The 26,156-nt window shown below is 36.3% G+C and overlaps 1 protein-coding gene across 5 annotated transcripts in view; it reads left to right on the plus strand.

Annotated features, from left to right (window-relative positions):
* The window catches only part of ADAM22 (ADAM metallopeptidase domain 22), a 245,465-nt gene that overhangs the window by 169,754 nt on the left and 49,555 nt on the right, over positions 1-26,156 (plus strand). For all 5 annotated transcript variants that reach the window (XM_088834611.1, XM_088834614.1, XM_088834612.1 and 2 more), the window contains exons 7-19: positions 790-860; positions 2,278-2,352; positions 4,302-4,373; positions 5,203-5,369; positions 6,806-6,890; positions 8,020-8,110; positions 9,545-9,596; positions 13,473-13,572; positions 14,632-14,703; positions 14,919-15,011; positions 21,182-21,262; positions 24,717-24,767; positions 24,986-25,049. In XM_088834611.1, the coding sequence (XP_088690737.1) occupies positions 790-860; positions 2,278-2,352; positions 4,302-4,373; positions 5,203-5,369; positions 6,806-6,890; positions 8,020-8,110; positions 9,545-9,596; positions 13,473-13,572; positions 14,632-14,703; positions 14,919-15,011; positions 21,182-21,262; positions 24,717-24,767; positions 24,986-25,049 (1,074 nt within the window). The remainder of the gene's footprint in view (positions 1-789; positions 861-2,277; positions 2,353-4,301; positions 4,374-5,202; positions 5,370-6,805; positions 6,891-8,019; positions 8,111-9,544; positions 9,597-13,472; positions 13,573-14,631; positions 14,704-14,918; positions 15,012-21,181; positions 21,263-24,716; positions 24,768-24,985; positions 25,050-26,156) is intronic.

The following is a 26,156-nucleotide window of genomic DNA, read 5'->3' on the forward strand; positions in this document are numbered from 1 at the left end:
TTGCAATGAACATGGGAGTGCAGACACTTCTTTGATATCCTGATTTAAATTCCTTAGGCTCTGTACCTAGAAGTAGGATTGTTAAAATCATATGGTATTTCTATTTATATATTTTGAGAAATATTCATAATGCTTTTCATGGTGGCTGCACAAATTTCTAGAGCTTTTGATTAATTACGTCTTAGGTGGGTTATGAGAATTTACTTTTCCAAGTTCTCAGGTAATGCTAATGCCACTAGTCCAAGGAACACAATTTAAGAACTACTGTTGAATGAAAAATCTCTGAACCTTTTCTATACAGTGGTTATACCATTGTATACTCTCAGCATTATATGAGAGTTCTAACTGTTCCACATCTTCACCAACCTTTGGTGTGTCATTCTTTAGTGAAGGTTAGTGGTGGAAGGGAAGGTCAAGTGGCTATTTAGATGATTTACCATTAAAAATATGATGTTATTTATAAGAGAAATATGAGAAAAATTTTGAGATAAATTAGAACTGGAATAATGTTTGAGATTTTTTTGAATTGTATTCCTTTGTGGTATGTTTATTTATATTAATATAAATGCAATTACCTAGATTAATATTCTATATTTTCATTAAGTATGATATTTATATTATAAAATTAATAATAATTATGTATAATTATATAATTTATAGATTATAATTATAATAATCATCATTGATTAAAGTTATATAATTTATACTAATTAGGGCTGGTAGAAGTTTGATTGCCCTTCATGAAAGAAACCTGAAATTTAAGTTAAATTTATTTTTGTTTCCTTTTAGAATTCCAGCAAGTAAATGTTACTCCACCAAAATTTATTTTGAAGCCAAGACCAAAAAGGAGTAAACGGCAGGTATGTATTCACAGGTACATGTCACAATATTTTAAAAACATTTGGCAACTGCCAGTCAATTTAATCTACATTGAGTCTGTAAGAGGTAAGAATTAGTTCAGGCATTTGCCACAGTGTGGTAAACAGCACGGGTGACACATTCATAGGAGCAGTGGAGTTAGGGCCGTATTATTTCATAGACTCAAAAAACACTCAAGATAGTGGCGATAATATGGACATTCATCATACAGCTGGATGATGGGGCCCCTGCTGTGGCATCTCAGGTTGTTTCTACCATAGGCCTCTTTCCTTGCCTGAGTATATACCAACCACATCATGAAGTCTGCTTGGATGGTACAAGTCCTTATGTTTATCCCCTTAAGAATACCCCCTTAAGAATACTCCATCAAGTTTTAAAGCTGCAAAATGCTATTGTCACACTTGAACTACTCTGGAGTCTAGGATATAAAATCAGAATGTCTGCTTTATGAGTGTTCAATGCATATTGAACAGTAATAATAATAATAGCAGTTTATTGTTTACTGTACAATGCTTTGAGCCACATGAAGTGGGTACTATTATTATCCTTTAACAGGAAAAATAATAGATGTCTCTGAAATGTGTGCCTGACTTGCCCAGAATCATAGATCTGGTAAATGGTTTATACAGAATAAAAACTCTGGTCATCAGAATTCAGATATCATCACAGTTGTGGTGGTAGTTGGTGTAGGTATGTGTGTGACATAAAAACAGGATAAGAGAAATAGGTGTCTAGTAAGACAAAGCAGTTGAAGGGACCGGGTATTTTCTTTTTAATATATGTTTAGTAAGTATGAAGTAAAATGTGTTTACAGACAGATTTCTCACATGAATAATAATTGCTAAATATTTTGAGTACACACCATGGGCAATTGTATTAACGTACCTAATCCTCATAACAATTTTTTGAGGAAGGCATTATCATTATCTCTATTTTAAAGACATTGAAACATAAGAGGCTTAAGAAACTAGCCCACAGTTACACTGGGTTACCTAGCAATGGAGCTGGGATTCTGACCTAGAAGTCTTGTCCCTGAGACACACAGTTGAATATTACTTGGCCTTAATAAAGAAGGAAATCTTGCCATTTGCAACAGCGTGGATGGACCTGGAGGGCATTAAGCTGAGTGAAATAAGCCAGGCAGAGATAGACAAATATGGCATGGTATCATTTATATGTGGAATCTAAATACAAAACAAACAAACAAAAACACATAGAAACAGAGTAGAAACGTGGTTGCCAGGGGCTAGGCAGTGGGGGAAAAGGGAGAGATGGTAAAAGGGTACAGACTTTCAGTTCTCAGATGGATCATATCTGAGGACCTAATGTGTAACGTAAGTTTCCCACAGCCATGTTACCAGGGCTTATTTGTGTGCTGTTTCCTGTATTATATTGCAGCTTCGTCGATATCCTCGTAACGTAGAGGAGGAAACCAAATATATTGAACTGATGATTGTGAATGATCATCTCATGGTAGGGTTTGCTGAATTTTGTGTTGTTTGAACTTGCCCATGCCTAGCATAAAACTAATGGGTGCAGAAATATGTTTAGAAGAAAGAAGCCTATAAAGTTGTAACCTGGAGAAGGTATTTGTATAATCAAACATTTCTGTTACCCAGCAACAACCTGTAAACAGGAAAACACTCTTAGGTAAAGCAATTCATAGTATTTTGTGAAGTTCCAAAAATATTTCTGCGATTCTTAATGTTAACTCCTTGGATTTGCTTAGTTAATGTAGGGGCTAATATCTTCTCTTACTAAAATGGCAAGGTTAAAAAAAAACTTCCATTTTATAATTGAAAAAGTGAAGCAGCAGTAATGTGACACTAATTTGCAATGTTTAGCTTTATCCTAATAAAGTAAAAGCGTTTTTTTTTTTCTCTTTTTCTTCTGCTGTGCAGTAAACCATTTGGAAAGGCTTATAGACTTATTTACAAAACAGGAACTGACTTATAGACTTAGAGAAAAAATTCATGGTTACCAGAGTATAAAGATGGAAAGGGATAGATTGGGAGTTTGGGATTGACCTGTGCACACTGCTGTATTTAAAATATATAATCAACAAGGACCTACTGTATAGCACAGGGAACTCAATATTTTATAATAACCTAAATGAGAAAAGAATTTGAAAAATAATAGATACATGTGTATGTATAACTGAATCACTTTGTTGTATACCTGAAACTAATACAACATTGTTAATCAAAATATTCTCCAATATAAAATAAAAAAGAAAAGCTTATATAGCCAAGCTGTGAAGATTTTTAGGATTAAAAACCTCGCCAAAATTTTATTGAGTCAGTTTTTTTTTTAATACCCAGTTTATGGGCATGTTTTGTACTCAATTCATGGGCATATTATAATCAGCCTGGTTACATTCATTCCACATCAGTGAATTATAATTGTTTGATGTAACCAGAGTTTTAAACTAAATATATTCAGTGATGCACTTTGTTGATTTTTACTTAATGTCAGATACATATACATTTTAATTTACTTTGAATTATTTATTTGGGAGAAAATGTGTCATTTATTTAAATATGATTAAGCTAATTGGGATTTTAATTAATTAATTAATAATAATTATTATTGTTATTGAGTGTTTCTTCCTTGTTGATGGTAGGACTGAGTTTTGTATTTCTACAATTTAATATTGTGAATGTTATTTTTCCTGAGATTTTTACAGAATAAGCTGTAAAAACACATATTTTGGACATTTTAGGATATCATAAATTCAAATGTCTGTAAGCATCTGTAGGCAGATAGTTTGAAGTGAGCCAGATATAAAACAATAAGGAAGGGTCAGGTCTGTGGCAAAAGAGAAGTCACATGGTCTGTGTATCTAATAGAAGTGACTGCTTCTCAACCCTTGACAGTTATTACCATGTGTGGATACTGATTTTAAGTGAAGCCAGAAACCAGATTTTGCATGATATATCTTGAGTTTTAAAAGAGCCTTGAGATCAAACCAAAGATATATGTTGTTCACATTAAGCCGTAAGTCACCTCCTTGTGACCATTCGAGTTCTCTTCTCTTTACTGAGTAAACCTTTTGGAACTTTTCATACTTTCAGCGTTATTCACATTCACTTTTTCTGGCTTTCACCCTGCTTTTATTTGTATGTCTTGCAACTCAATGATAAGTTTCATATATGTTCTCATTTTGAATAATAATCTTGTTTCAAAAAAATAAACTTTTGAAATGGATGCAATGGGTATTTTATTTTATCTCAAAGATCTGTGAGGCCTCAAACTTTGGGAGCCTTGCCACAGACTTCGCAGTATCTAAAGAATTAGGTGTCAACTCTTGAAATTTTTTATAGAAAACTTTAAAGGCCTTTTAGTTTCACCATGTTTCCTCTGCTGAGATGAGCGTTTGTTGATGACCTTGAAGTCCTTCACTTGTTTTCTTTTGCTTTCAGTTTAAAAAGCATCGGCTTTCAGTGGTACTTACCAATACGTACGCAAAATCTGTGGTGAACATGGCAGATTTAGTAAGTATGAACCCGATTCAAAATTGCCACAGAGGAATTTTATCTCCTGATTGCTAATAAATTGGATAATATTCTTATATTTTCACTGCCCTAAATTGCACTTTAGCCGAGGTGTCCTGTAAATCCGTGGTAACTTTGTCACGAACTTTATTTAACTTTGATCTCTGACTGGGAAGATGATAAAAGGAAGAGGTCAGAGATACACCTTTATGGCTAAATTTTTTTCCCCCTGCATTTTTCACACTTGAAAAGAAAAGGTTGAGTCCCAGCCCCTAACACAGATATTCACAGCGTATTTCTAGCAATGAAAAAACAACTGTGCATTTTCAAAAGAGTGCCTGGTGCTGTGGAAATGATGCAAATAAGTAGTTCTACTGTACCTACTTTCCAAATTTCCCTGACAAGTCTATGCCAGTACCTTCCCCCATGAGTTTAATTACGGCCAGAGTGTACAGAAATCATATCCTTGAAGAGTGTTCCATTTTCACTAGGGAAACTCAAGAAAGCCTGAATCTTACAGGGTGCCAGAAAATGGACTCTGGGGGGGGACCTTGAGTAAGGGTGCAAATATCTGTCAAAAAGGGGTATTTTATGTCTAATTAGTACTCTTTTCTTTGGGTGTTACTTGGTAAACAGTTGGATTCTTATTACTCAAGGGAAACATGTGTAAGTTAGAAAAACAATTAACTCCCTTAAAAATAGTGGAGTTTCTCACATTTCACTAAAACTACAGGATTTTCCATAAAAGGAGCTTTGTAGGCCTGCTCATAAGTCATTTGATTTTTTTCCCGTGTGTATAGCTGCTGTGTTCATTTTGTTAATACACTAGATATATAAAGACCAACTTAAGACAAGAATAGTATTGGTTGCCATGGAAACCTGGGCGGCTGACAACAAGTTTGCCATATCCGAAAATCCATTGATCACCCTACGTGAGTTTATGAAATACAGGAGAGATTTTATCAAAGAGAAAAGTGATGCAGTTCACCTTTTTTCGTACGTAACTTTTATAATGATTTATTACTTTTCTTCGTTCCATGTTGAATACTCGTATTACTTGTGATGAGATGTACTGTTTGTACTGCATAATGCAATTAGGATTTGATGTAGCAGATATATTTGAAAGAATTTTTTAAAGCACGGATTGTTTGAAATTGTCACGAATATTGAATAGGTTTAATTTTGAGTTATTTTATTATTGCATGTATATTTCATTTTTCAAGAGATCTAATCAGAGCATTTACTGAGTGAAAGTACCATTAATTCTCACAAGGAGTTCTCATATTCTTAACAACAGAATAATTATATTCCTTAAATTGCTGTCTTTTAAATGCTAATTTTCTCTTTGTTTTTGGTCTAACGGAGAGCTTAGTATCTCTAGGGTGTATTTTATATTTTATTTTTTCTTACTCTTATGGTTTGTTCTGGGGGTAACATGTATATTTAATACAAAATCATCTAAAGTCAGAGCTGTTGAAGAAAATTATAAATGGAAGCAAAAGTATAGTTTTGAGGTAGCTTTTTATTTTACACCATTCCAAATTTACAGAAAAGTTGCAAGAATACTGCACTACAAGGAAATTCCACATGCCCTTTACTCAGATTCATCAGTCGTTCATAGTTTATTCCATTTGTAAACTATAATTTTCTTCTTTGTATTCTTCTTTCTTCCTTCCATCTATCCATCTCTCTATCAGTGTGTGTGTTTTTTTCCCCCTGAACCATTTGAGAGTAAGTTGGAGACATTTAGTTATTGGGCCTTTACTACTAAATACTTGTGTATATTCCCTGAGAATAAAGCCATTCTCTTATATAACCACAGTAAACTCTCAAATCCAGAAACTTTAACCTCAGTACAATGTTTTTATCTAACCCACTGTCTGAATTCAAATTTCACCGATTATTTCAGTATTATTTTATAGCTTGCTACTCCTTCCCGTTGTCCAAATTTAAGATCCAATCCAGGATCACACATTACATTTAATCATCATGTCTCTTTGGTTTCCTTCAATCTGTAATATTTCCTCAGCCTTTCTTTGTCTCTTTTGAAGTTAACATTTTTGAGGAGTTTAGACCCGTTATTTTATAGAATGTTCCTCATTGTGAGAATGCCTGATGTTTTCTCATTATGAGATTCAAGTTATATGCATTTCTGACATAAATACCACATACATGTAACTCATGTTAGAGATTCTTTTTCAAGAGGTATAGTTCTATTTAAGATATTTGTTAATCACAATGGGAAACAATCCTCAGAAACTTTTTCTTTTGGTTATGTGTGTGAACAATTTTCATATTCTTCCCTTACCTCCAGAATATATAGTATAGAAATGTATGTGTATTGAGAAAATAAACATGGTAAATTAATAATGAGAGGTGCTATGATATTTGAGCTATGAGCAGTAAGCCTTTTTCATTTCCTTTTCTAAAAGGGGAAGTCAATTTGAGAGTAGCCGGAGCGGGGCAGCTTATATTGGTGGGATTTGCTCGTTGCTGAAAGGAGGAGGCGTGAATGAAGTAGGTGTGAACATCTGTATAATACAAAGTGGTATGATGGCTGACGATGTTTTCCTAATATTTAAGGGACAATTTCTCAGTATTCTATGTACTCCAGATACTGTTATTTTATTAACAGCCAACCTGGTTACTGCAAATGACCCAAGGACAGAATAGGAAAATAATGGAAGATAATATTGGATAATTCTGTCATAGTCTACTTGTAATAATTTCCAAGCTTAGCACTATGCTGATTATATAGAGAAGATCTTTACCTTCTTGAAAATAAGACCCTGTTTATCACTTTGACTGATTTTCCAGAGAATTGAGAAATTCCCTGAAACATTGGATTACTACTTAACAACTCAGTTGAAAATTTTCTTCCTCAATGTTTGGCAAATTTTTCGAGGAAAAAAATAGAAGAGGTTTTCCAAAGGGTTACTTCTACCCCTCGGGCACTAAACCTGATGGAAGTGATCTAAAAGAAAAATACCTGAATCTTTGAGAGGCTACATATCGAAAAGAAATATGCCTAGATGTTTTCAAGTTTATTTTGACCGAACATCATCACCACCACCTCTAATTCATATTGTTTGTTTTCTGAAGCCAAGTTCTATTTAATTTGGGGAATTTAGAAGCACTAGTGGACAAACAAAGATGAGCAAGTTCAAGATAAATTATTTTTACTTTCTATTAACTGGATGACTGGCTTAATTGTATACAAGTATAAAGCTTTTCAGAAATGTCACTGGTGAAATTTGGACTCAAAAATTAGATTTAAGTTTTGAAATCTGGAAGTTGATGATTCTATGGTTTCTTCTCTATAAGACTTAGTCAAACATGGAATTATTTCTTACTGCTACTGCTAAGTCACTTCAGTCGTGTCCGACTCTGTGCGACCCCATAGACGGTAGCCCACCAGGCTCCCCCGTCCCTGGGATTCTCCAGGCAAGAACACTGGAGTGGGTTGCCATTTCTTTCTCCACTACCTCTTCCTTAATGCTCCATAGTTCAGCACTAGCTATTATGTATTAACCTCTGCTAAATAAAATGTTTAGAAGTTTTTTTCAGTTATATCGTGACATGTTCCCTGGTTCATCTTAAATAAAATATAATTTGCACTTATTAGTATTTTATTTTTGTTTTTCAGTTTGGGAAAACGGACTTAATGGCAGTTACACTTGCCCAGTCATTAGCCCATAATATTGGTATTATCTCAGACAAAAGAAAGTTAGCAAGTGGTAAGTTTAAGTACATATTTAAAAGAGACTATCTGTAAAATATTTTTCAGAATGAAATTCTTTAACTCAGTTGTTTAACCAAAAGATTTTAAGTGATAGTATAAAGATAGCCTGGGCACAAAATGTTTTTTTCCAAAATAATACAAATGTTAATATTTGCATCACACATGAAATTTCCTCCATGTATAATAAACATTAAAGCTAGGTGTTGTTAAACTATGAATTTAAAGGACATAAGTTCAGTTTGGTAATTTTAAATGATGTCAGCATAGAGGTTTAAGGTGTATGTTTTATTATCATTTATTTAAAACATCTCTTAGTATTGCTACAGAGGTAGAATTTGCCTGCAGAATCAGATCTGATAAAGGGCTCAGTAAAATATGGACCTAGTAAAATATGCTAGGTTTAGCATCTATGATGAATATATATTCCCAGTAAGTAAAGTTACTTTACCAGGAATGATTGAGCACTATATATTTGGAGTAAGTTGACTATAATCGTATTTATTATTTTAGCAACAAATGCCATAAATATGATTGTTTATATTAATTACAACTATTACCATTTATGGGCTTCCCTTGTGACTCAGTGCTAAAAAATCTGCCTGCCAATACAGGAGACATGGATTTGATCCCTGGGTCTGGAAGATCCCCTGGAGAAGGAAATGGCAACCCACTCCAGTATTCTTGCCTGGGAAATTCCATGGACAGAGGTGCCTGGTGGGCTACAGTACATGAGGTCACAAAAGAGTCAGACACAACTTGCAACTAAAAAACAACATCAAAAATTACCATTTATGAAGTACCTGCTCCATAAAAGATAGTTGAATGCCAGAATTATCTACATCTAGATGCTCATTTAATCCTCAGGATGATCCTGCAAGGTATTCATTATCAGCTGATGAAGATCCATAAAGTGTCTGGATCTTAAAAGTGTAATGTCTCCAAGATTACACACATATTAAGTGGTATACCCAGATTTTGAACCTAGGTGTATCTGATTCTGAGACTCTTCTGCTTAACCAATATACTGTACTGCCTCCTACCAGCAACCTTGAGTGCAGAGGTTTTAAAAAATGGATGAGAAATTACAGGAATTTCCATAAAAACCTATGAAACCAGAATCCTGTGGTCATGCATCACTATTTGATTGTTAAGCCGTTTTAACTGAGCGCTTTAAAAATACGGCTACTTGTTAACATTTTTCAAAAGACTTTTAGTAGAAATTATATAATCTCAATAGAGTCAAAGTAGATTTTTGTTGTTATGCATTGCATAAAACATTTCAAATGTGAGGAAAATTAGAGGGCTGATCCTTTACTGATTTGTAAATGTCCATAAGGAGTAAAGTGAACATATACTTTTTAAAATAGTGACTACTCTAATGCACGTGTTTTCACTTTGTAACCAGGTGTATGTACTCATTTTCTCTTAGGTGAGTGTAAATGTGAGGACACGTGGTCTGGATGCATAATGGGAGACACTGGGTGAGTCACTTCTATTTAAAAATAACTCACTGTTCCTTTCTCTACCGAGCTATTGTCTTCTTAGGAGGATAGCAGTCAATAAGTTACTGCCTGGAACCCTACCCATTGGGACTTAAGACAAAATTGGCAGTTGATTTCCTCAGTGGCTCTGTAGGAAACATATTTTCACAAAATAGTCTTTTGTTTATGAAAACAATTGCTGTCTATTAAGGTAGTAAGTCAAAGATTTTTTTTTTTTGTGGGGAGGATAGGACTTTGAAATGTGGTGAATCAGGGCCATGCAGGATAAATGATTCCATCAACTTCAGGTAAATATAATAATTCGTTTTTTAAAGAATTGCTTTCTTTTTAAAAGATTATTGAAGTATAGTTGTTTTACAATATTGCATTAATTTCTGCAGTGCAGCAAAGTGATTCAGTTATACATATATGTACATTATTTTTCATATTCTTTTCTGTTATGGTTTATCATAGGATATTGAATATAGTTCGCTGTGTTATACAGTAGGACCTTCCTGTTTATTCACTCCTTATATAATAGTTTTCATCTGCTAATCCCAGGGCTTCCCAGGCGGTGCTAGTGGTAAAGAACCTGCCTGCCAATGCAGGAGACATAAGAGATACGAGTTCAATTCCTGGGTCAAAAAGATCTCCTGGAGTAAGGCATGGAAACCCACTTCAGAATTCTTATCTAGAGAATTACCTAGAGAATAGGGTCGCAAAGTATTGGATACAGCTGAAGTGAATTAGCATGCACACATGCACATCTGCTAATCCCAAACTCCCAATCCATCCCCTCTCCATTCCCTCTCCCCTCTGGTGACCTCTGTGTCTGTTGGCCTGTTTCTATTTTGTACACAAGTTCATTTGTGTCATATTTTAGATTCCACATATAAGCCATAATATATGGTATTTGTCTTGTTCTGATTTACTTCACTTGCTATGATAATCTCTAGTTCCACCCATGTTGCTGCAAATGGCAGTATTTCAGAATAATTCAGTAAATAATTATAAATTCCATTAGTTAACTCACTTAAACATTAACCATTATGCTAAGAAGTGGGAATATAAGTGCACAGGCCAGGGGCAGAGATTTTTATAAAAACCTATTCATTCTTATCTTAATTGTGTTTTCACTTTTATAAAAAGCTCAATGTAAAACAACTTTTGAAAAATACAGAAACTAAAATTTGTACCACCTCCTTTCTTGCCATCGGGTGATAACTATGGTTAACGTTAAAATGTGCTGTGCTGTGCTTAGTCGCTCAGTCCTGTCCTACACTTTGCGACCCCATGGACTGTAGCCCACCAGGCTCCTCTGTCTGTGGAATTCTCCAGGCAAGAATACTGGAGTGGGTAGCCTATCCCTTCTCCAGGGGATCTTCCCAACCCAGGAATTGAACTGGGTTTTCCTGCATTGCGGGTGGATTCTTTACAAGCTGTGCTACCAAGGAAGCCCATGTTAACAGAACGTTAAAACAGTTTTGTTTAAACTGGAGCCTATTATACAGAGTGAAGTAAGCCAGAAAGAAAAACACCAATACAGTATACTAATGCATATATATGGAATTTAGAAAGATGGTAACAATAACCCTGTATACGAGACAGCAAAATAGACACAGGAGTATAGAACAGTCTTTGGGACTCTGTGGGAGAGGGTGAGGGTGGGATGGTTTGGAAGAATGGCATTGAAACATGTATATTATCATATGTGAAATGAATCACCAGTCCAGGTTCGATGCATGATACAGGATGCTGGGGCTGGTGCTCGGGGATGACCCTGAGGGAGGATAAGGGGAGGAGGGAGGTGGGAGGGAGTTCAAGAAGGGGAACACATGTACACCCGGGGCAGATTCATGTCAATGTATGGCAAAATCAACCAATATAATATTGTAATTAGCCTCCAATAAAAAATAAAATAAAAAAAATAATAAACCTAGTAGTTTTGGGAATTCCCTGGCCATCCATGCTTCCACTGCCAGAAGGCAAAGATTCGATCCCTGATTGGGAAATAAGATCCTGCATGCCATGAGGTGCAGCCAAAAAAATAAAATAAATCCAGTAGTTTTGTATTTTTTATCTTTCCATTTTTATTGTTTATAAAATTTGGATGATATTGGTTATAGCTGTTTATTCATTTTTTACTTAACATTATATAGTCAGCATTTTTCTAGGTCTTTAACACTATGATTATTAGTAACTACATGGTATTTTAGTTTTACTAATATATCACGGTTTAGTTAACAGTTTTCCATTTAACATTTAGATTATTTTCATATTATTTGCTGCTATAAATTGTGCCACCATAAATATCTTTATTCAGACATCTCTGCACACATAGCAAATTAATTCCTCAAGAAAAATTACTAAAAGTAAAATTACTAGATTTAAGGCTATTTCACATTCTGAAAATTCTTAATGCATAGTACCAACTTGCTCTATTGCCAGGTTTCTTTTTCTATTGACCCTTGATTATTTTGGGGTGTGTGTATATATATTTTATAAATATATATAATAAAAATATATATTATTTTGGGGTATATATATATATATAGTATTTTGAAGCAATCTGAGACTTGAAGAATTGGAAGAATTGTTACAAAGAACCTTTTGTTTCTGAATCATAAGTTCTACCATGGTGCCTATCACTTCAAAATGCTAAACTTAATGTACATTTCTGTGGACATAAACTTGGGCAAACTCAGGGAGATGGTGAGGGACAGAGGCCTGGTGTGCTGCAGTCCTTGGGATCGTGAAGAGTTGGATACTGGACACAACTTGGTGACTAAACAACAACAACAACAACAAAATGTGCATTTCTATAAACAAAGGCATCTTCCTATAGGACCACAATTCAACCAAGAAAATCATCTAATTCTTAGCCCTCATTCAGGATTGGCCCTTTGTTTCTACAATGGCATTTTAGCAAAAACTTCAGAATCAGGATTTTTTTTATCACAGTCAGGTTTTGGTCTCTTCAGTCTGGGATAATTCCTGTCTATTTTTGATTGTCACAGCTTTGACACATTTGTAGATTACAAATCAGTTATTTTGCAGAATGCTCTGCAGTTTGGGTTACAGCCCAGATTTAATATTTAGAAAAGACTTATTGTGAGATAAATTATTTCTGACTCTCTTTGGTGGAAATTACATGTATGTAGTTATGTGTTTCCTTTGAATGGGTATGCAGATCATGCAGAGCAAATCATAGTTACCCGTGGACTTCCCAGATGGCACTGCTGCTGCTAAGTCGCTTCAGTCGTGTCCGACTCTATGCGACCCCATAGAGGGCAGCCCACCAGGCTTTGCCGTCCCTGGGATTCTCCAGGCAAGAACACTGGAGTGGGTTGCCATTTCCTTCTCCACCCAGATGGCACAGTTGTAAAGAATCTGCCTGCCAGTGTAGAAGATACAAGAGATATGGATTTGATCCTTGGGTTGGGAAGATCCCCTGGAGGAGGAAATGGCAACCCACTCCAGTATTCTTACCTTGAAAATCCCATGGACGGAGGAGCCTGGTGGCTACAGTCCATGGGGTCACTAACAGTCGGATTTGACTGAGCACATAGTTATCATTAATCACCAATGAAGAATGTGTTGTTGTTGTTTAGTCACTAAGTTGTGTCCGACTCTTTTGTGACCACATGGACTGTAGCCCACCAGTCTCCTCTGTCCATGGGATTTCCCAGGCAAGAATACTGGAGTGGGTTGCCATTCCCTTCTCAATGCAGATATTATGCATAAGTGGAATTTATTATTTATGTATTTAATTTTTAGGAATAATGTACAGTGTTAACAGTGTTAAATTTTAAAACTAGTCTCCAAACAAGGGAGACAGAAATTATACCTAGCTATTGCCTTTCTTCTCTCTTATAGATATTATCTTCCTAAAAAGTTTACCCAGTGTAATATTGAAGAGTATCATGACTTCCTAAATAGTGGAGGTGGTGCTTGCCTTTTCAACAAACCTTCTAAGGTAATAAATGTGATCAGAGTTGTTATTAATCTTTCTCAAATATTATAAACACAAATTTTCATTCATTGTGTCTTATGGAACAAAACTTTTCAACTTGGCTCATATGTACGTATTCTTGATATGCTGATTGTATGCATTTCTGAATTAAATTAATCATGGGCTATTCTAATGGGAATAAAAAACAGCTATAAATTAGAGTTTTGCTTTCTGAAAAACGTTCATATTCTTTTCATAAAGCCAAATGAGTATTCAGGGTTTGCTTACAAAAATGGTTTTACTTTGCATTTCTTTTTCATTTTCTTGATGCATTTTTTCCCCCCTTTGGATACTGAATCATAATTCATACTGATGGAAAAGGAGGTCTTTCTCCTCTCATTAATCCCCGTCTCTGGGGCAAATTATTACTGCTGTTCTCTGCAGAGCTATGTTAATAGGTAGAGCTGAATTTTATATTAAATAAATCAGTAAATGTATTAATTTTTGTGATATTTTCCTCATTGCCCACAAAATAACTTTGTTTCACAAGTTAATACAGTTGATAAAGAGCTTTTCACAGGTAATTGTATTTGATCCTCAGAACAGTTCGTTATGTAGATGGAAGCTAATATTATTGTTATTATTATTTTAAATATTAAAACACTTGGGCTCTGAGATGGCAAGCCATTTGCCCAAGATACGTGGCTAAGCCAAGATTTGAATACAGACATTCTGACTCCAAATCCCTTGCTTCTGTTTGAAATGAAATTTTAGGAGTCCATCTGGCTTTGTTTTAGCCAATGCCTAGATCATCTTTTGCTTTGATGGCACTTATCAGACCCTATTTGGTGTGTGTGTTATATATGAAAATATGATTAAGTCTGAAATGGAATCAATACTAGACACTTCTAAAGTTTCCAATTTTAAAATTCTACAGTCATACTTTATAACTTAGGAAAATAAAAATATATTTTGAAATGACTGACAGGCCAGAAGTGTGGGTGTGACACTTGTGATCTCTCATATTATATTTGGTGCTGATTTTTCTACATTTTAGTGCCCTTCCTGTTTTTCATTCCACAGCTTCTTGATCCCCCTGAGTGTGGCAATGGCTTCATTGAAACTGGCGAGGAGTGTGACTGTGGGACCCCGGCAGTAAGTCTTTGTGTTTGGATGATTTCTTTAGGTTATTTGGGGTTATTCTAGATCCACACTGAACCATACAGAGCAAATGTTGTGCCTAGAAATTTCATAAGATTTCTGGAATAAAGATGGTAATTGTGAAGCTGTACATTTATTTTAGAAAATATCCTGATGCTTTCAGGAAAATGACACCACTTTCATTTTTTCCAAATGTTTATATTCCTTAGGAATGTGTCCTTGAAGGAGCAGAGTGTTGTAAGAAATGTACCTTGACTCAAGACTCCCAATGCAGTGATGGTCTTTGTTGTAAAAAGTGCAAGGTAAATAAATATTGACTGATAACCAACTGAAAGAAAAGAGGACATATTTGATAAGTTATTAAGGCAATAACTTAAATAGTTAATATTTAAGGTTCAGTTCAGTTCAGTTCAGTCCCTCAGTTGTGTCCGACTCTCCACGATCCCATGAATCACAGCACGCCAGTCCTCCCTGTCCATCACCAACTCCCAGAGCTCACTCAAACTCAAATATAAGCAAATAACCATAGACAATAGTAACAGCTAATGTATGTTGAGTGACAAGTGCCAGAGGCTTTATAGAAGTCTCATAAGTCTTGTGAGGAGTAGTTACTATTTTTATTCCCATCTAACAGATGACAAAACTGAGGTTTGTAATGATTAAATATACCAAGTAAATAAGGAGCTAGGGCCTGTGTGTTTGTAATCCCCAGAGTTTGTCCTCTTTCTATTGCCTCCCTGAAGAGCATGCATTTTAAATGAAACCATTTAATGTGCTATAATATATATATAAAATAATATTAATAATAATAACATAATGTAATATAATTTAAATGAAACTATTCTTTGAATAATGCATTTCCTATATTATAAAATCAAGTAGATATTCAATTCAATTCAGTCCAGTTCAGTTGCTTAGTCATGTCTGACTTTTTGTGACCCCGTGGACTGCAGCACACCAGGCTTCCCTGTCCATCACCAACTCCTAAAACTTGCTCAAACTCATGTCCATTGAGTCGGTGATGCCATCCAACCACCTCATCCTCTGTCATCCCCTTCTCCTCCTGCCTTCAATCTTTCCCAGCATCAGGGTCTTTTCAAATGAGTCAGTTCTTCACATCAGATGGCCAAAGTATTGGAGTTTCAGCTTCAGCATCTGTCCTTCCAATGAATATTCAGGACTGATTTCTTTAGGATGGACTGGTTGGATCTCCTTACAGCCCAAGGGACTCTAAAGGGTCTTCTCTAACACCACAATTCAAAAGCATTAATTCTTCTGTGCTCAACTTTCCTTATAGTCCAACTCTCGTATCCATACATGACTACTGGAAAAAACATAGCTTTGACTAGATGGACCTTTGTTGGCAAAGTAATGTCTCTGCTTTAATATGCTGTCTAGTTTGGTCAGAGCTTTACTTCCAAGGAGTAAGTGCCTTTTAATTTCATGGCTGCAGTCACCATCTGCAGTGATTTTGAAGCCCCCCAAAATAAAGTCTGCCACTGTTTCCATTGTTTGCCCATCTATTTCCCATGAAGTGATGGGACCAGATGCCATAATCTTAGTTTTCTGAATGCTGAGTTTTAAGCCAACTTTTTCACTCTCCTCTTCACTTCACTTTCATCAAGAGGCTGTTTAGTTCTTCACTTTCTGCCATAAGGGTGGTGTCATCTCCTTCTTTTCATGGTGCTCAACTTGGAATATCTCATGTATTAGCTGTTGAAACAACAAAAGAAATCTTTGTAGACATTAAAACACCTTCCATGAATTGTACATTACTGTTCAATGCATCTTTATACACCTTGTCTATTTTCCTTCTCTCAATAGCATCCTCATGCCTATCTCCAAATATTTAAGCCTTTACATCAAGACTATGGTAATTTGGGGCTTACCTTGCTCAAATAAATCTATTTTTTCTTTTCTCATATAAAATCTGGTATAATTTTATATTATTTCTAAGGTATAATATCTTTCTTTCCCTCCAGTCTGTACATTTTGCAGAGGCAGAGCCAGGCACTTACACTGTAATTGGAATAAGACTTCTATAAATAATTGCTGAATGAATGAATAAATATGCACAGCATTCTCTTACTGATTCTTTGCTGATTGATGGGCTCTAATGAGTTAAGAGAGGGCAAAATATGAACCTATCATATTAAATGCCCTATTGTATGCCAGAAACTGTACTAAGTACCTGCAAAGTATATCATCCTATATCCAGGTTTCTTAACTGTGGCACTGTTGACATTTTTGGCCAGATTGTTCTTTATTGTGAGGGTTATCTTATGTCTTGTAGGCTATTTAGCAGCATCTCTGACTTCTACCTACTAGTTGCTAGCAGCGTCCCTCCAAGTCATGACACCATGATGTCTTCAGTTCAGTTCAGTTCAGTCGCTCAGTCATGTCCGACTCTTTGCGACCCCATGAATCACAGCACACCAGGCCTCCCTGTCCATCACCAACTCCCGAAGTTCACTCAAACTCACCTCCATCGAGTCGGTGATGCCATCCAGCCATCGCATTCTCTGTCGTCCCCGTCTCCTCCCACCCCCAATCCCTCCCAGCATCAGACTCTTTTCCAGTGAGTCAACTCGTCGCATGAGGTGGCCAAAGTATTGGAGTTTCAGCTTTAGCATCAGTCCTTCCAATGAATACCCAGGATTGATCTCCTTTAGAATGGATTGGTTGGACCTCCTTGCAGTCCAAGGGACTGTCAAGAGTCTTCTCCAACACCACAGTTCAAAAGCATCAATTCTTTGGTGATCAGCTTTCTTCACAGTCCAACTCTCACATCCATACATGACCACGGGAAAAACCATGCTTGGTTGGCAAAGTAATGTCTCTGCTTTTTAATATGCTATCTAGGTTGGTCATAACTTTCCTTCCAAGGAGTAAGTGTCTTTTAATTTCCTGGCTGCAATCAGCATCTGCAGTGATTTTGGAGCAGGGAAGTGAAATAACCTGCATAGTCTCACTCAGCTAGCAAAGAATAAATGTGCAGTTACACCCCAGATCTGCTGGCAGCAGTTTCTGTTCTTCCTAATTTACCACTGTGTCTCTGGCAGAGTTTTAAGAGAAGCAAGGCACTGGCAGAGATCTCTGAAAGCACTCTCTAAAAAACGAAGACCAAACTAAATGTGAAACAGATATTTTTTCATTTTGTCTACCTCAACTGTTTATTCTGTCAGTTTCTCCAACTGCCATTTAGGGATTCCCAATCATATACTTTAATCCTCAATGTTTTAAGTCTGCCCATCCATCAGATTGAAGTTGAAACTCCAACACTTTGGCCATCTGATGCAAAGAATTGACTCATTTGAAAACACCCTGATGCTGGGTGAGATTGAAGGTGGGAGGAGAAGGGGATGACAGAGGATGGGGTGGTTGGATGGCATCAGCGACTCAATGGACATGAGTTTGAGTGAACTCCAGGAGTTGGTGATGGACAGGGAGGCCTGGCGTGCCGTGGTCCGTGGGGCCTCAAAGAGTCAGACACGACTGAGCGACTGAACTGACTGATCCATCAAATGCTGTCAATTATGCCATTTTTTCCCCTTGGATTTATAGAATTAAGCTCTTTGTGATATAATCATTGAGAGGAGCAAGTACAAAATAATAGAATTAAAATACATAAAATAAAATGGTATGGTTTACTATCTTAGAATATGAGTCACAACTTTACCAGTCAAGTAAGATCTTTTCTGCCACTTTCTCTACCCCATACTCCATTCTCACCCCACCCTCGGCTCCTAGAGGAGTCAGAAGCAGAAGAGCGAGTGGAAAAGAGGGATCAGAAGAACAAGATGAGAAAGCATGTGTATTTTTGTTTTCTTCTTTATGTGTTTATAATAATTTATCTATAAGTCAGAGTTAGCAAACACTTTCTGTAAAGGGACAGATTTGTGGGTTATAAGGTCTTTGTGTCAGTTGCTCAACTCTTTCTTTGAAAGCAGCCATCGAAAATACAGAAGCAAACATATGTGACAGTGTTCTAATAAAACTTCATATACAATGCAAACAGGCAACCAAAATTGTCCTCGAGGCATGATTTGGGAACTCCGGCTGTAAAATATTGCTTATTTACTTCTTTACTCATTTTCTCTTTTCTTTATATGAAAATTCCAAGAGGGCAATGATTTGAGTTGATTTACTGCTTCATCCCAGCACTTAGCGCAAGTCCTGCTTTACCATGCTTATTTTTGGAAGTTTCGTGACAATTTGTGAACATTTACACTCTTATATGAGCTGTACCTTAAATCTGCTTATACTTCTATCTCAGAAGTTCTAGAATTGTAGCTTGCACTAATTGCCAGGAAGAAGAGAACCAGTGTATATGAAATTAACTTATCTTGCTTGTTTCCTTATTTTTATGGCCTATTTGTTATTGTTGTTCAGTTGCTAAGTTGTGTCTGACTCTTTGCAGCACACCCTCTGCTCTGTCCTTCACTATCTTCCAGAGTTTGCTGAAATTCATGTCCATTGAGTTGGTGACGTTATCTAACCATCTCATCCTCTACCATCCCCTTCTTGTTTTGCCTTCAATCTTTTCCAGCATTAGGGTGTTTTCCAATGAGTTGGGTCTTTGCATCAGATGGCCAAAGTATTGGAGCTTCAGGTTCAGCATCAGTCCTTCCAGTGAATATTCAGGATTGATTTCCTTTAGGATTGACTGGTCCAAGGTATTCTCGAGAGTCATTTCCAGCACCACAATTTGAAAGCATCAATTCTTCGGCATTCAGACTTCATTATGGTCTAATTCTCACATCTATGCATGACTACTGGAAAAAATCATAGCTTTGACTATACGGACCTTTGTTGGCAGAGTGATGTCTCTGCCAACATCACATTTTTAATATGCTGTCTAGGTTTGTCATAGCTTTCCTTCCAAGGATCAAGAGTCTTTTAATTTCATGGCTGCAGTCACGGTCCACAGTGATTTTGGAACCCAGAAAATAAAAACTGCCACTGTTTCCACTTTTCCTCCATCTGTTTGCCATGAAGTGATGGGGCCAGATACCGTGTTCTTTGTTTTTTGAATGTTGAGTTTTAAGCCAACTTTTTCACTCTCCCCTTTCACCCTCATTAAGAAGCTCTTTAGTTCCACTTCACTTTCTGCCATTAGAGTAATGTCTAATGTCGCTCAGTTGTGCCTGACTCTTTTTGTGACCCCATGGACTCCTGTGACTCCCTCCAGGCTCCTGTGTCCATGAAATTTTCCAGGCAAGGATACTGGAGTGGGCTGCCATTTCCTTCTCCAGGGGATCTTGCCAACCCAGGGATTGACCCCGGGTCTCCTGCACAGCAGGCAGATTCTTTACCAATTGAGCTACAAGGGAAGCTTAGAGTGATGTCATCCCCACTAAAATCTAAATTCCTTGCCAACAAGATTCTTGTGTTTGTTTTCTGTTGAATCTCCACTGGCTGTGCCTAACACATTTTAAGTGCCTAGTAAATGCTTGATAAATGAATGAACAAACACAAAATTTTGTTCAGCTCTTCTGAAAAGTATCTGTTGAATTCCTGACTGGAGTTGGCACTGTGCTGCTCATGTTCTTTGAGCAACATGAGACTCTACTGCCTGGAGGGTGGTGAGCAAGGGAGAAAAGATGAAAGTTGTATATGTGTGTGTGTGTTTGGGGGAAGAAGAGGTCTAGAATACTGCATATGCTTGTGTGAGCAGAGTTAGAAACATAGAAGGACCCAGCCCCATTTTAGAACAAGAAAGAGAGTGGGATTGAAGAGGAAAAGAGAAAGATGGTAGCTTTATGTACTCTTTTTGTTTTGTTTTAATGAATACTCTTGCAACTGATGAATCCAACAAGCATACAATTTTATTTGTATGACTCCTACACTTAAAAAAAAAAATTTGAGTTGAAAACAGACCAAAGAAGACTCTTACAGACAGGTACAAATAATAGAAACATTAAAAGGGAATAAAAGACCAAGCTATAGATCTGTAAAAAAAAAAAAAAAATGATGCAGGAAGAGAAGATAGTAAAGGAAATCATGAGAGGAAATAGCTTTGCCATTTCCTCTAACTTTTACAATTTAGTCCAAAATTAACTTTCAAATTCTTAGCTAATGAGGTAAAAAAGAATAATATGATAAAAGTGCCAGTAAGAATGAAGGATAAAGTATAAATCCAAAAGCTAGTTGGAAGAAATAATTGCTGGAACTTGGACTGGCTTGTCCTTCTGGTACAGATGTACCATAAAAAACATCCTATTTTAGCTAGATCTTGTAAGGCTATGTGTGATGACTATGCAAATTACTTCATATGTGAGAAACTCACCCTGAGAACTATTAAATTAACATTTTCATGCAGTAGCTATGGTTTTCACAGATTTTCATCTTAAACTAGTTTAAGGTATTCCTATCCAAAAAAATTGCATTTTGCATTTTTAGGATGATACTGTAAGAGGTTTTTTTTTTTTTTCCTTTGACAGTTTTGCACATTGAGTTTTGTTCATTTTAGTTTCAGCCTATGGGAACCGTGTGCCGTGAAGCAGTAAATGATTGTGATATCCGTGAAACATGCTCTGGAAATTCAAGCCAGGTAACTTATAAATAATTTCTTTGAATCCAAGGGGGGAAAAGTTGGAGTTTGTTTAGTGAACTGACCCTCAGATGGAATGGAAATGGGCAAGATATTCATGTTTCTCTTTCATGTCAACTCTTTCTCTCCTTTCATTAATTTTTTGAGAATTGAAGTTTCAGTAATCAAAGCTTGAGCAGATGTTCAGTGTGATTTTGTCTTAACGTTGAACTAATCTTAAGACTGTATATCTGTCTTAACTATTTTGTTTTTGTTGAAAGTAGGGAATAAAATTCTTTTGTGTTTAGCTAGTGAAGGAGGAAACAGAAAGACTCTTTCTCTTCAATTGGTTGAAATGAGTCAGATAAGGCAGAGAGAACCACAGGATACTGGGTTCTGAGACAGGGCCTGTCATGACTTTTATTTACCTGAAACAGCTTGCCACTAATTGCTGCTTTTGAATTTAATACCATTTAGTTGTCAGTAGGGAAGATAAGCGGAAAAGGCAATGGCAAGCCACTCCAGTACTCTTGCCTAGAAAATCCCATGGACAGAGGAGCCTGGTAGGCTGCAGTCCATGGGGTCGCTACGAGTCAGACATGACTGAGCGACTTCACTTTCACTTTTCACTTTCACACATTGGAGAAGGAGGTGGCAACCCACTCCAGTGTTCTTGCCTGGAGAATCCCAGGGACAGGGGAGCCTGGTGGGCTGCCGTCTATGGGGTCACACAGAGTCGGACACGACTGTAGTGACTTAGCAGCAGCAGCAGGGAAGATAAGGGCTTCCCTACTGGCTCAAATGGTAAAGAATCTGCCTGCAATGCAGGAGACACAGGTCCCTTAGTCAGGAGTACTCCCTGGAAAAGAGAATGGCTAGCCATTCTGGTATTCATGCCTGGAGAATTCCACGGACAGAAGAGCCTGGCGGGCTACAGTCCATGGAGTTGAAAGAAGTCATACATGACTGGACAATTAACAGTTTCACTTCAGGGAAGATACAAAAGTTAGTAAACTTTGACAGGGGATCACAGATCTCAGTGTATGTGCATACAGGCAGTCCTTGCTTTGCATTGTAATGCAGGATCACAGAAGTGAACATGAAAGCCGAAACCATGTGAAGTGTTGTAGTAATCAATGGAAAAATTTACAATTATTCTGTGATCTTTAAAAAATATCAGATGATTAAAAACTCCCTTACTGTTGGACTTAAATGAATAGGGAATATTTATTTAGCTCACGTTAAATTAAAATGAAAATATTGATAATTACTGTATTTTATTTCTTTGTAAAAAACTCATTGGTAATTTGAGCTGTGCTTGTCTTCTCCTGGTCAGAAACCTTATGATACTTAGTGAGCATCTTTCCTATGCCTTGTTGAATTGCTACTCTCCTTTCTAAGTTTGGGTCAGTTTTTTGACGTGACCCTTTGTGCTTTCAATGTCGTGAAATATCCAAGAGATGTGAAGTTGTGAATGGGAAATTTTTTGCTGAACAGTGGTATCAGCATCCCATTCCCATAGTCATTGATTTTTTTTTTTCTGTCATGCTATTTACATTTGATTTTAATTTCTCTTCCAGTGTTATCGCTTTTCATTTCTTTGCTGCACTTTCACCTTTGTTGGGCAGTTTCCTCTTTCAACTATTCAGTTTTATTATAAGATGTCACATGGTATCACCCAGAGACAGAAAGGCAACAAGCTATGTCCTTTGTTGTCTGTACATGAGCGGAATGAACAGATGCTCAGTGATCAATCCTGACAGGCTTTGAAAGAAGTGCCTAGATGTTGACCGTGATGGCCATTATCTTATTTACCAGGTGATCGGTGGACTGAAGAGCTAATAGCAGTTTGTTCTCCATTCTATTACTCACACTTAATCTACTATGGTAACTGAAATTGGAACTGTGTCCTTGGGGTACTGGTGTTATTTAACAAAACCATAGTTAGTGAAATTCCTTCACACTGGAGCCATGCAAAGTGAGGACTGCCCACATCTTTTTTTTTTCTAATGAAGAGAGAATTAGTAGTGGTTTATCTGTGCTGTGCTCAGACAGTCATGTCCGACTCTGCGAACCCATGGACTGTAGCCTGCCAGGCTCCTCTGTCCACGGAAATTTTCAGGCAAGAATGCTGGAGCGGGTTGCTATTTCCTACTCCAGGGAATCTTACTGACTCAGGGATCAAACCCACATCTTTTGCATCTCCTCATTGGCAGGCAGATTCTTGACCCCTGAGTCACCTGGGAAGCCCTACTTTAACCATTAAAAATGCTTTATTTTAAAAGCGGTCATCCTAAGAAATTAAAGATTTGAGTTCTTACTGTCTAATTAGCATTTTTTTCCTAAGCTTACACCTAGTGAGGTTGGGGATACAATGAATGATTACCTAATGCGCTCTGGGAATGAAACTATATTAAAGCAACTTCTTTAAAATGTAATTATGTGATAAGCAGGATTTTAAAAGAATTCTAAATCTGAAAACTATGTGTATACAAAAGTGTTCTTGTTGCATTGGTTGTAATGGCATAAATTTGAGATACTTGTAAGTAAATATTTTAATACATTGATTATATGGCTTGTTAGCTCAGAGAATGTGTTATAGCTATAAAGATTATACTTACAAAAAAGTTTACTATGATGCAATTAAATTTGCATGATGAAAGTAAAGGGCTGAAACAATATAAAGCATTATCTATAATCTGATTATACTTATATTATGAAATACCACATTATGTAGAAAAAGGTAGAGGAAAAAATGTACCAAATTATAAAAAATAGTTGTCTCTAGATGGTGGGAATATTAGAGACTTTGGTCTTTCATTTTTCCTGTTTTTTTTTTTTTACATTTCCTAACTTTTCTCAAGTATGTAATTACTATAATAATAGAAAAATGTATAATAAATTTTAAAGTTACACTCTGTTTCTATACAGATAGGAATGCTTTGCAATCTTTTGCAGTCTTTTCTGCAATTGCTCCAAGGAAAGAAAAGTAGGGGGGGGGATGGCTATAAAACATGTCTTTTTCTGACATGTCCAAGGTAGACTTTCACTTGAGAATCATTTTAAGTATAAGAACTGTTGCTTCTCATGGTTAAAAAAGAGGAAACCGTATCTATTGCTCCATCTGGTGGCATCCTTCTGGCTTTGTCTTGTGTTCTTGTTTTTCTTACTCTGAGAAGTAGTGTGTCTGTATAAGTTAGCCGAGTCTTTGTTGTTGGTTCTTTTTATTTATAAATAAGGATTTACAAATCAACTGCTCTTTTCCTCTGGTAGATCCATATTTTTAGGGGAAAATGCATCAACTGTTACATTTCTTTTTGTTTTCTCTTGATCTTTTTTTTTTTTATTTTCAGATGATTTGGGAGACTACCCTGTATTATAAGACTTCATTTTCAAAATGAAAACCTTTAAAGAAATTAGTTCATCTTATTATCTTGCTGTGCATTTGGTTCATATTTCTGTTTTCTTTTCCTAGTGTGCCCCCAATATTCATAAGATGGATGGTTATTCATGTGATGGTGTCCAGGTAGGTTACTTCATCTTTACCTAAATGTTTCCTATATACCAGAATGAAAGAAATACTAAGTCTCATCAAAGTAGGACGATCATATTAAATGTTTCGTAGTCAACTCTGAAGGTAAAATGCCTTTATAATACTCATCTACTAGTTTTCTTAGTCATATTTTTCAGTTACCTGATGGAAGTAGACATTGTGCTGCTAATGGGTATGCGTTTCCATTTTAGGGAATTTGCTTTGGAGGAAGATGTAAAACCAGGGATAGACAATGCAAATACATCTGGGGGCAAAGTGAGTAAACAACAAGGTTTGAGCCTTCTCCAAGTATGGTATCTGGCCCAAGGGCATGTGAACTGGATGGAAGTAATTTTTCAACCACTTTATTATGACTCAGGGATTTTCAGAGCCACTGCAGCTCTTAGCAGGAGCACTTTTGTGGAAATTAGAGAAAAGCACCTCCTTTGATAAGACACAGCTCTGTACGTCTTAGCTAGTTAGCCATGTCTTTGGATGGAAAGTGCCTTTGCTGCCAGGCAGGTAAAATCCATTCAAGGGTATGCAACTTGGAGAACAAAGCAAACCTGGATTTCTGGTCCTCTTATGCTGTCTTTCACTTAGTATCCTTAGGCAAAACCCATCAACCATGTGGAATGGACATGGACCCCAAGTGGGGCACCCTTGGATATGAACTGTAGCCTTTTAGCTAGAATTGCTTTTTCTTTCTTATCTCTCTTTCTTAAACTCTAGCTGGTTTTCCTAGTTATAGGTGAATTTCTGCTAAGGTAGCTCTGTCATATCAGAAAGAAATTTTAATGTTATTCCCTTCAAAATTTGGCAGATTTTCAGAAGGAAATATGTAACATTTATATCTAAAACATACTTAATTTAAGTGCATATTTAAATGTTATATTTTTCCAGAAGTATTACTGGCCCTTCTGAAAGAAGTGTTTGCTTCAAACTCTTTCAAAAGATGATTTATATTGGAAAGCAAGCTATAAAGATAATGATAACCCTTAACTGTCACAAATACTGGCTATAATCCTTCTGGGAATGGAAGTGCATGCTCTCTTTTGAATAACTAGAGAAACATTAGGATTGGAGAACATTTTAGTTATGTAGGTTTGTGCTCTGGACAAAGAAATATGGTTTTTGCTTCCTCCTCTTGAGAAAAATTAGTGGCTGACAGCAAGAATTAGGAAAAGAAACTATCAAACATTATCAGTTTAAAAAATATACACTGACAGTCGTCTTTTGATTAGTTTGCAAAAGTTGTTTTGATCTAAATCTTAGATAGCTCCATCAACTGACATTGGCTTTGGCAAAAATAAAATCCTGACCAAAATGCTGACATGACTTAAAATGTTATTTGACAGTCAGAGATTTAACATGAATTCAAGT

Source organism: Moschus berezovskii, chromosome 3, assembly GCF_049115385.1.
Source record: "Moschus berezovskii isolate FMDL1 chromosome 3, NW_MosBer_1.0, whole genome shotgun sequence".
Taxonomy (NCBI): domain Eukaryota; kingdom Metazoa; phylum Chordata; class Mammalia; order Artiodactyla; family Moschidae; genus Moschus; species Moschus berezovskii.